The 12,373-nt window shown below is 33.3% G+C and overlaps 1 protein-coding gene across 1 annotated transcript; it reads right to left on the bottom strand.

The window, feature by feature from the left end:
* Positions 1-8,546: 8,546 nt before the first annotated feature.
* Positions 8,547-10,781, bottom strand: EXO70B1 (exocyst subunit exo70 family protein B1). Its single transcript, XM_086423330.1, has one exon. The coding sequence runs from the start codon at positions 10,559-10,561 to the stop codon at positions 8,657-8,659; it is 1,905 nt and encodes a 634-aa protein (XP_086279456.1). The 5' UTR covers positions 10,562-10,781; the 3' UTR covers positions 8,547-8,656.
* Positions 10,782-12,373: the final 1,592 nt, after the last annotated feature.

Raw genomic sequence — 12,373 nt, 5'->3', positions numbered from 1 at the left:
GACTCTCTTCTCTCACTTTTCGCTGAAAACAAGAAGACAAGAAGATTTCTGCTCCTGGAGCAAGAACAACACCCCAAAGTTCAGCCCATCCTTTTCGATCACAAAGGTCGACATATGATGAAATCCGTTGATTCAGATGACCACCGTCGAGAGTTGGCTATCAAAATTGATGGAAACCAAAAGAAGAACGATGAGAGTGAAGCTGTCAATCAAGAGAGAGAGAGAGAGAGAGTTCGAGCTCGAGAGAGTCTTGTGAATTCGTGGGTTTCGTTCTACTCTGTGTTTTCAATAGAGAGAGAGAGAGAGAAGAGAATGAATGGGTTTCATTGCATTACAATGAGAGAGAATGAGAGTTTATTTAAGTTATAAAAAAAAAATGAAGGACGTATTTGGAAATACCTCAAATATTTCGTTTCGTCCTAGCTATCTCGCAATTGACTTGAATACGAAATCCAGGCCGTCTAATGTCTCAAATCCAACGAAGCCACGCATCGGTTTCTCAGCCGATTTGTGAGACGTCCCTCGAACCGTCCCCATATATATATAAACATATGTAAAAACAATGATTTTCAAACTATCGGTTAGAGGTTTTGGATTGAGCTGATTTTTTGCGAGGATTGTCACTATGATGAGAAGATCATCCTCACAAAAAATCAGCTCAATCTGAAACTTCTAAATCCATCAAAAGTGATTTACAAATTATTGGCAAAAATTTGCAAAAAATTGGCAGCCCACATTCTAAATCACTTTTAATGGGGTTAGAAGTTTCAAATTGGATTGATTCCTTTTTTTCGGATGATCTTCCCATCATAGAGATCATCCTCACAAAAAATCAGCTCAATCCGAAACTTCTAACCCATATTTTGAAATTTTATTAGTGTTACATTGTTTTTACATATGTTTTTTCATATATCCCTTGATCCGTTCCCAATATATATATAGGGAACCATTCGGAAACCCTAAACAGAGCCTAACATTATGCTAAACATTTCTTAAAATAAGGGTTAAAAGTTTTGGAATGGGCTGATTTTTTGTGAGGGTGATCTCTATGGTGAAGAGATTATCCTCACCAAAAATCAGCTCATTCCAAAACTTCTAACCATAGTTTACAAGTTGAAGTATCGTGGATAGTCCGATTTTTATAAACAAACTTTCAATGGGGTTATAAGTTTTGGAATTGGCTGGTTTTTGTTAAAGATGATCTCCTCATCATAGAAATCATCCTCACAAAAAATCAGCCTATTCTGAAGTCTCTAACCATACTTTGAAAAAAGGTTTGGCACAATGTTTGACTCTCTTTAGGGCCTTTGAACGCCAACCTATATATATATATATATATATATATATATATATATATTCAATTAAAATATTTTATTTCCAAGAATGTTTATAGAATATTGGCAACCCATAGTATCGATCCAAACCAAACTGACCTTAGTTCGATTTGGATTGGTTTGGTTCTATTGGCATTTCGGTTCAATTCTAATTATTATTTAGTAAAATTGACCTATGTTGGTTCAGTTCCAATTTGACCACAAACCAAATCAAGTTGCATCCCTAGTCATAACTACATAAGGTGAAAATACTTTTTTTTTATAAATACTAAATAATATAATATAAAATAGCGGTAATATACTTATTTTGATTACATGGATGGATGTGAAACCAATGCTTTAAGAGTGGAACCATATTCATTATTAGGTGAGCACCAAAAAAAATGAAAAAAGTTTTCATGGAAATAAGTCATAACTACATAAGATGAAAATACTTAAAAATTATATATATATAAATATTGAATAATATAATATAAAATAGCGGTAAAAACTTATAAGGGACATCTCAAATATTCATCAAATCAAGGAAGGGTATGTTAAAAATCACTCAAAAATTGGACGGATCCTTTCAAAAACCAGATCGGGTCATCGGTCAAATTGGTTGAACTGAATGAGTTAATTGATTTTTTTTTTTAATTCATTTTTTTAGATTGATTCAGTTAGTAGAAGTTATCAGGTATGTGAAAGTGCCCTCGATCCTCGGGGTGTGCGGATCCGCTTTTGATTTTTGAGGTTTGGGAGTTGCCATCTAGTTATTATGGTTTAGGAACCGAGCATCGCAACAACACAAGTAACATGGAGGAAATAAATCTACTTTAGAAAAATACAAGACTTGATCTATAATTTGTTAATTCGATAAATAGATTCTTTAATTTTTTGTGTAAAATATTATTTATATTTTATTTGCAAAGAAATTGCACCTCACCTAAACTAGGGTTATTTTCATCTTTTAAAAATAGTCAAATAATTAAATTTTAATACATATTAAACACATTAAATACGTCAGAATTGGAAGTGTTCTTCTTCTTCATTGTCGGTCAGAATTGGAAGTGCTTTTTGTCTACATTGTCAGAGATACTTTGATGAGAATCTGAAGAAAACTATGTTGGTATCAATCCTTTAGTAGAGATAGAGTCTTTGAGATATTGTAGTTCATTTTAGATTTTTTGCATTTGTTTATTGGCTAATGCAAAGTCTTAAGAAGAAATCGTTGTAGGTGATGATGTTAGAGTTGCTGTACAAGCGACTATAGCTTGGGCATATGATTTTGTTTGGGCCTTTAATAACTTAGAAATTTTTTATGGAGACAATTTTTTTAGAAGATTTAGGAATTACCTTGCTTTGATCATATTTGTATCACTATTTCAGATACATATTTCGAAAAAAAGTGAGAAAGTAATTCAACAATTCTTTTGAATAATGTCATTTTAGTATCCATGAACAACTGGTGTGAGCAAATTAGAGCATATTTAATAATTCATCTCTTCAACTTTAAATTTATTATTGTTGAGGAAATCTTCAAACTAAAGAATTTGATCGTTTGGGAAGATATCAAGAATGGTTTCAAAATATTGCCACTATTATTAATAGAACTAATATGGTATTTGATTGTTGAATTTTTGTCAAAATTGAAGAAATCAAGATGTGATCCTTTAAAATTTTGTATGAGAATAATAAATTTTCATGCATTTTGATAATCCCGATAGGTGTAAGGAATTTGCTGATTATTGGGAGATTTAACATATTTGGAAACCCAAAAGGATGCTCCCCATTCATGAGATGAAATGATCTTTTAAATTTTTAATTTTGAATATGTAATCTCATATTCTTGATCAAGGTTGTGAAATATTATTGTACTTTGAGATTGTGTTAAAATGGTTTCATAGAATTTTAACGAAAGATTTAACTATTTTGTATTAAAAAGATTTTTTTCTATGAACAATTGGCTTTGGATTTGAGAAACAATCATGGATTCAAATTACGTTGGATATTTGAGAATTGGAAATGTTCTTCTTCATTGTCGGTTATTTCTTTCAAAAATGATGAAGAAGTCTTTATTGGGAATAAACCCTTTTGAATATGAAAAATGATTTTTAATTTTTGATTTAATTGTTGATGGCTCTCTTATGATTTTGTGTTTAATTTATTGGATAATAATCATATTTGTTGTCCTAATTGATGAAAATATGTGTTAATATAATTATTTTATTCAATTAGATGGGATATATCTTTTTGTATATAAGACATTTTCTTTTAAAATTGAGCTTCAAATTTAAGAGGTGTCTCTATTGAATTCATTGTTTTTATAGCTCTAAAAGGAAAAAACTGTGATTCATTTTTTTCATTTTTTATTGTTTCTCACATTCGTATTTTTTGTTTTAACATATTTATAGAATGAGATAATTTTAAGTTTGTTTGAATTTTCAACCATGCAAATAATAGAATATGAATTTATTTTTTGGTCATCTCGTCAAACCATTTTTCTTTAATTTTTTTTAATTCCGTTTGGAAAAAGTTTTTAAAAAATCATTTGTGTGACGAATTTTTTAGGATATCAACTTTTAGCAATTCTTTATTTATTGTAAATTTTTTATTTTTAAAATGAATCATATTAACTTGTTTAGGTAGACTACCGAAATCAGACTTTGTAGGATTATATTCTATTTCAACTTCTTTATGTTTTGGATAAAAAGGATAAGAAATATGAGTTGAAATAGTATTATATGTTTTGTTAATCATTTGATCAAATGATTTTCAAGAGGATGAACTTGTTGATAGTCTTGATACAACATAGTTCTTTTGACTTGTTGTGTCAAAATTAATTTCAATACTACCATCAGAATGTTCAATAAGATTTTCTATTTGATAGTTTTTTTTTAGAGATTCTTGTACTTCTTCTATTTTTTTTAATAGCTATTGAGATCAACATTATCTCATTGAATTTGTTTTGGAGTTATTACAGTATTTGTAAAATTTGTTAGAAATAGTATAGTCAATCATTTTGTTTGACTTTGATATATTACATTTGGAATTAAAGACATCATAGATTTATAGTAATTCTATAAATCACTATGATATTTTCAGCATTTGGCATATTAAACCATTTGGTTTGAACACCTAAAGTTAAGGATTTTGAAATAGTTGGATCTGTCAAAGAGACAGAAATTTACAAAAGACAAATCAAAATTAAGAAATGACTATATAATAAATACGATAAAACAATCTATGTCAATTTTTACAAAAATGAAAAATATTTCTTCACTTCCAAAAAATTTATTAGAAAAACTTTAAAATAAAAAATATAATTATATCCATTTTTGTTTTATCCAAATGGTAATAATACCCCTTACTAGATAAGGCCTAAATACTTCTGCTCTAGCTCATGTTAGAGATCGAAAACACATAAGATTCTTAGATTAGTTAATAAGAATGATTCAGACACCCTTACATGATAGTCCTATCTTTTTTACATATTAAAGAGCGTTATCAAGATTCATAAAAATTTCAAATATATACTCTTTAGGGTAACTTTTGAAACTTGGCTCTTCAGGGTTAGTCCATGAGTTATTTTGAATTATCGTCTGGAGTAATATAAATCCAATGGCCATGAAAATTGGTATTTACTTGCAGCAAAATCTAATAATGATAGGATCCTTGGAATCAACTCGTCATAAGGTAAATTTCTACTCTTAGATACACATAACAATTTCTTTGTTAATATTCTTGAATTAATAATTAATGCGTTTGGATCTCTTGACTTATGAAGAATGACACATGATTAAGATTTATCTTCAGGATAAGTATCTCCTAGATTTGTGTTATTAAGATACGCAATTGTTGGATTTTGTATCGAAATAGTTGGGATCATGTGTTTCTCAAGAGTCATTCTTCATAAGTCAACGGATCACAACCCATAATTAATTAATATCATTATAGTCATTTTTTTTTCCTTTTAATTGTAATTTCTTTACATATTTTTGTCATATTACTTGATTTTTTTTCAAGATGGGTTATGGCTAACCTATGCTATGCGTTGATGTGTATCTACAAGATAGTAAGGATCAAGCAACTTATATTGATTGATTTATTTTTTATTTTTTGTGTAGTTTAACTTAGTGTGTTTTCTTCATATAGTAATACAAAAATATGGTCCAAATATCAAATTTTGAAAGTAGAGCAGTCAATGGACCAAGTTCTAGTCAAGGCTTGACAATTATTGGTAATACTAACTTGTCAATGGGCCATCTTTTGATGTGCTACCTTTTGAATGTTAAATTTTAATGGTGTTGAATATTTTGTGTAAATATTGTATAACATAAATATCCTTTTATAATTTACCATCAATCCTTGCAAATTATGGATAATCTTTGTAGACACCCCAAATTGTTTAGGCTAATCTCAGAAAGCATGCAAAATAGTGCTTGGCCTCAAATTAACAAAAAAAAAAAAAAAAGAGCAAGCTCATTCCAAGGCCTAAATCCAAAGAAGCCCAAAACTAAGCTAGGTGCAATGCCTAAGGCATGGACTACACTAGAGTTGGCATGGTCCATCCATGGACCATGGACCAGGTTTAGTTTTGCCTTGTCCGTCCTCAGAGCAAGGACCAGTGCAAATTTGCACAAGTCATTGCCCCAAGGGAGGACCAACTAGTTTTCTGTTATTTATAGGATCTCCATCCCATGTGATTACACCTTCCCCCTTCCCCCTTCCCCCATTAAGTGTCTCATTACCCCCTTACCCTTCAAAGAAAGAGAAGTTGTACCCTCTTTGCCATTCCCTTATTATATCTCTTAAATTTTCACTCAAGTTTTTCTAATAAATTATGGGACCTTCGAGGGTAGAACATTTTGTGCTCAAAAGCCTCTTTTAGAGAGCAATTACCTTCCTAACCCCAATTTGTTGAGACTCAAAGCAAGATAATTAACCCTTAAGACCTTTTAATTAGTAGGTTAATTCTTGTCGTTCTCCAAGGGTTTCAATGCAAATTGACTAAGTTCAAAGGGCATGGACCCTTATACCTATCAAAAGAATTCTATAAGAATCTTAAGAGATAATTACTCTACTAACCCCAAATTATTAAAACTCATGAGAGACTAATTGACCCTTAAAACCCTCAAGTTTGGGTAATTGCATGCCATCATTAAGGTTTTAAAAAAATATATCCAAGCTCTTCTCAAAGGCATGGACAATCTTATCCCTCAAAGAATTCTCTAGATACTTTGAAGGAAATTTACACTCAGTAACATTTGATCATGCTGATTAGTAAGACTTATTAAGGTGTAAATGACCATCAAGACTTCATCGTTGAAGTGCAAACAAGATCAATCAATGTGGTTTTCTTGCAATTAAGTTAAACTTGTGATGTGTGGACTATTATATCCCCAAGGATATTTAAAAAGCCTATAAATAAAGAAGTCCTAAGGCTTAAGGCACAAGTTTTCTCTCCTCTCAAAATTATGTCCATCCCTCTTCTCAAGAGCCTCAAAGACCCAAAATTTTTGTCCAACTTCCATCTTAACTTATTTAAAGACAAGTTGGAAGACCCAAGAAAAAGAATGAGAAGGAGAAGACCAAGGTAGGAATGTTGTTTTAGTTTCATTCCTTATTTTACCTGCGTCCCCCTTCCTACTTTTATGTCTCTCACTCTATTTTCTCTTTATGCCTTAGAGCCTAAATCAATTCAAGCTCTTATCTTACCTACTACCCTGGTAAATCTGATCGAAAATTGAAAAATGGATTGAGAATCAGAAGGAAAAAAAAAAAAAGGACCATCTAAGACCATTTTAGAACACCCAAACATGTAGCTTAACATTAGCATACATGTTCATTTTCACCTAGATAAGCATCTTTAAAGGCAAATTAAGGATAGAGCATATATTTCCTTTATGGGATAATCCTCACCATTTTTAAGACCATGCATTTTGCATACATCATGTAGTGAAAATCATACCAAACATGTTAGCATCATTCTCCATGAAATCTAGATTTCACTAATGGTAAAACAAAGTTAGGGAGTATACCCTCTCACGAGGGGTCTCGCACCTTTATAAGTTCCATTAGAACATCAAGCATACTTCCAATTTGCATACACTCACGCGTGAAGATTACTAGAGGGCAATCCTACTCATGAGTTGTTTTCCAAGACCTCACCTACAAAACTCAAGCTCATTCTTGGGTACATTTTCATTAAGCATTCAAACGAGTGCTATTCTCACAGGTTGTTACCCTCGATTCTAAGCAAACATAAATAATTTCAACTAGTGAGTAGTGAGAGCTTGCCATTTACACTAAACCACGCACTCACATACTTAGAAACTCATGCAATCTACATTCATGTATACAATTATCATTTCACTAATCAAAATATCTTCAAAAATTATCCAAGTCCTCACATATGAATAAGGCCTAAATAACTGCCAATTTAGTGGATACGATGGGATACCTAACACCTTCCCCCTAATTCAATCGAATCGAAGTACCTTAGGTGGATCTTTCAATTAAGACCAGCTTGGGAGTCACTTTTAAGATAAAATGATTACAAGAAAATCAATTTTTAGGCAATTATTTACACCTTTAAATTCTATGAATGATGGGGACTACAAAAGAAATACCTACATATCTACAATCTTGTCATTTAAAATGTAGCACTCCTGCAAAACTTAAAATAAATAATAGATCAGAACGAATATGTGTCACGCAAACAGAACAGATCAACTTAGGATGTAATCACGCAAAAGCTGATTCCTGTATATCTAACCATCTATATATATATATATATATATATATATATATATATATATATATATGGGAGCGGTTCAACAGCCCCATCATGGTGCCCCATATGGTGCCATGCATTTTTTAAAACATGGGTTACAAGCTTTGGAATGAGCTGATTTTTTTGTGAGGATGATCTCTATGATGAGGAGATCATCCTCACCAAAAATCAGTTCATTCCAAAACTTCTAACTCCGTCAAAAGTGAATTACAAAAATTGGACGGTCCACGATTCTTCAACTTGTAAACTAGGGTTAGAAGTTTCAAAATGAACTGATTTTTTGTGAGGATGATCTCTTGACCGTAGAGATCATCCTCACAAAAAATCAGCCTATTCCAAAAGTTCTAACCCCATCAAAAATGATTTACAAAAACTGCATGGCACCATATGGGGCTGTTGAACCGCTCCCTATATATATATATTAAATAAAAAAGATGTGGAAAAAACAAATAAATACAAGAGATACTAATAAACCAGAGATTATTACAAGACACAAACCTCCAAATTACACTAAAAACAACAATAATAACACTCTATATTTTCCTCTTCATTTCCGGCCACCACTCGATCCACTACTTCCCTTAAACAATTCATTAATTCGAGCTTCAACATCCTCTTCACCGTACTTAATATTCTTGTCTCCATACTTCCCTAATTCTGGAACATTCTGGAACCTTCCCAAGAAATTTCTATAAGCTGGAGACAAATTCCCAGCAATCGAAAGTCTCAATTCTGTTCTAAGCTGTTCATCTGCAACAACCCAACTTGATTGAGTCTTACATATCTCATCGAAATGCAGATTAAAAACCTTCAGTTTCTCTTTCATAGATTTGGCAGCCAAGTTCGAGGAAAGCGAGCTACTGTCGACCTTCAATACTGTTAGAACTTTACCCCAAGAACTTCTTTGATAGTTCATGTGACATTGTCGAACCTTGGCCGTGTGTTTTCGAATCCAATCTTCACCAAGAAGTGAAGCTAATTCATTATCTTTTACTTTCTGAATAATGTACCTTCCATTGTTCATTAAAAAAACAGAACTCAATGATGGGTCTCTGTAAATCTTAGATTTCGCCTCTAAATTGCTTTCTAATAGCTCCATAATCCAATTCATTTGGACTGATAACGAAGAAGACGAATGGTCAGAGATTCGATAATCACCATTGGAGATGTGATTTTCTTGGAAAACTTGTTCAAGAGTCTGTCGAGCTCCGCAAGCGGCTCTGAGGTAATTCATGACGTATCGAGTGATGGGATGGACACCACCACCAGGGACCGCTGCCTTCACTGGATCTCGCCGAATTAGATTCTCTAATTCCATGAAAATCCCTCTAATTGACTCACCAAGTCTTTTCCATATCGTTACAGCTTCTGTCCGGAGGAATGTGCAGAAGTGATCTGAGAATACAGATTCGAATTCGGGAATTAGATCTCTTAGGGTTTCGAACAAATCAAGGATTTTGAACAATCGTTCTGGGGATCGACTGCCTATGGCGACTGCATCGGCGAAATTCAAAAGCTGGATTGTAGATCCTCTGCAAACCTCCATGAATGAAAGATCAGCAGCTGAGGAAAGACCAAAGAAAATTCGATCACAGAGTCTACGTTCGCTTGGGAAGAGAATTCGAAGTGCGACGTTAACCGCTTTGATCCACCGTTCGATCTCGTCTTCCATATCTGACCAAGCCAATTTCTGAACTTCTTCGATGCTCAGCTTCTGTAACCCTAACCTAGAGATACTCTCTTCCAAGAAATCTCTCCTACAACTACTGTAAACATGAGCGCATTCTTTCCCATATCCGGCGGCTACCATTCGCTTTGCGATTTCATGGAGATCTGAAATCGTTCCTGATGGAATCGCATCGATCACAATATCGTAATCAGAGATCGGATGAGCGATTGGGATCGGATCTTCTCCATCTTCGTTAACTTCTCCATCTTCTTCATCTTCCGAGTCAAACAAGTAATTTCCAGCAGCGTCAGATTTACCATCGTACAATCGAGTCAACTCGAACGCTTCACCGCTTCGTTCGATCAACAATTTGAACTCGTCTTCTAGCCGAAACATGGTTTGTTGTAGAAGATCATCGGCGCGATCCAAAAACGCAGCGATCGGTTTCTCCCCAGCCATTGGATCCCAATCTCTGATCGTGGCGAGTAATTCGTCAATAGCGTCGAGAAACGCCGCTGCATCGGCAGAATCAGACCAGATCGGTTGATCTGCAGATATATACCGAGAGATCTGACGATCTATAGGCTTCAAAGTGTGTTCTAAAGCCGCGTAACTTCTCGGATCGTCTTCATCAATCTTCTCGGACAGTTTTTCGCGGGAAAATCGGCCATCAAAGGTAGAGAAGATCTGGAGGATGTCGTCGGTCATTGTTTCTGTACGGCCGAGGGTTTTGGCGATGTGGCGAGCCACTGCGATTAGTTTATCTTCACCGTTCTCAGCCATTAAAGTTTAATGTGAGTTTCCCCTAAACCATGAGAGTTAGGGTTTTACAGAAACGATGAGAGATTAGGGTTTTTCAGGAACAGAGGGCGAAGAAGCTTCGTTGACACAAATATAGAGAAAAAAGCACCGCAAATAAGTCTCGAAAAACGCGGTTTCTGAGACAAAGAGTTGAGAAAAGAAAAGTTCGCGAAAAAAATTAAAGAAAACGCGGAAGAAGAAAGAAGGAAACAGCGAGGAAGGAAAAGACAGAGACGAACAGAAAAAAGAATAGAGTGCTGTGCTCGGTCAATACTCGGTTGATGTGGTACGGACTCGATACCATAGATCTTTTCCTCGGGATACATAACAGTACATCACATCAAAAGAAAAAATCTAGGATTATGTATTCATGCCACGTCAGCCAAGTATTAACCAAGTGAAGACTTTCTTGAGTAAGGAAATCATTATTCAAAAGAAAAAGAAAAAGAAAAAAGTGCGGCATTTTCGTAATTTGGTTAGTTTTCTGGTTTTTGTCTGTAGGGGTGTTTTTGGTCATTTTACTATTCACTTGAGAGGTAATAACCGTTAGATGAGGATTTTGGGTCAAACATTTATCCATGATTTGTCGAACCAACGGTATAATAAATGAGGAAGAAGTACCCGTAATCAGCGCATCAAGTCAGTACTGAGCTGAGTCAAACTTCTGAGATGCGCTTCTCGAGGCATGCTTCAGAATTGCTTCCTGCTAACGGGCAATGATGATTGGGTGCTCAATATAGTTTTAAATCAAAAATGAACTTAAAAGTGTTTATTTGATCACAGCCATTTGAATGGATGGAAATTTTAAGGTGATATATAAAGTTTAAGGAATGTTTTTCTCTCATAGTCAACCTCCTAAGGGTTAAAACTTCGTCTTTAATCTAATTTTCAACTTAGTTTTAATCTTTTATTCTAAGTCTAATGATAAAATGACGCTTCGCAATCCATACATAATAAGTGCATAAAATCATAGATCTTTTTTTTTTTTTTGTGTATCTCGAAGAAAAGATCTATGATTTTGTACACTTACCACGTTCATTTTACACGTCATTTTATCACGACTCTTATTTTAATTCTAAATTTTTCTACTTAAAACTTCATTTTCTAATAATCTACAAATTTATTTAATTTTTTTGAAAAAATTGATCATCTTATAATTCTTCATAAATTGCTTTTAATCAATTTAAACTTATTTTTAATTCATTATTTTAAGGGTTGTCCTACAAAGTGTACTTTTTGACCCTCAAGTTAGTATTGATTTTGGCAGAGTACTAATTCTAAGTTCACAAGATTACGTACCTTTACGTTTTGAGGTAGGGGAATTCATAGACTTTTCCCTCTCAATCACTGTGAATCCTGATTCCTTTCTTTAGTTTAGGATTGATTAGGTCAGAGATTCATTTTTTTACTGAGTGTAATTCATCCTTCTCTTTTGTGATTCTTTACTAATTAAGCACATTTTCCTTTACAATTTGGAGTCTTTTTTATGCCATCAAGGACTACAATTGAACGTAAGAACAAGATGTATTTTGAAGATTTTACCGTTTAACCAAGAAGCATAGTTGGGATTAACTCGGGTTGCTTTAAACAGGTCTTTATATCCTATCTTTACAATAATCATTTGTTAAAAAAATTTTAATTTTTAAATTATTCTTATATATTGGCAAAAGCTCCATCATTATCTACTCCCCAAGAGCATGTGTGTAGGATAGAGATGAAAGTAGTTTTGAAGATTAAAACAAAAATAAAAATGGAAGATATGATTTTGAGGAAGAAAATAGGGGTTTTTATCAA

This window comes from Akebia trifoliata, chromosome 14, assembly GCF_017979445.1.
Source record: "Akebia trifoliata isolate Shusen 1 chromosome 14, ASM1797944v1, whole genome shotgun sequence".
Lineage (NCBI taxonomy): Eukaryota > Viridiplantae > Streptophyta > Magnoliopsida > Ranunculales > Lardizabalaceae > Akebia > Akebia trifoliata.
The sequence above is the reverse complement of the archived record's forward strand: the minus strand, read 5'-3'. Positions and strand labels throughout refer to the sequence as shown.

What these genes read in the sequence shown, in the direction of transcription:
- EXO70B1 (XM_086423330.1), bottom strand. Translation starts at nt 10,561, where the DNA reads ATGGCTGAGAACGGTGAAGATAAACTAATCGCAGTGGCTCGCCACATC.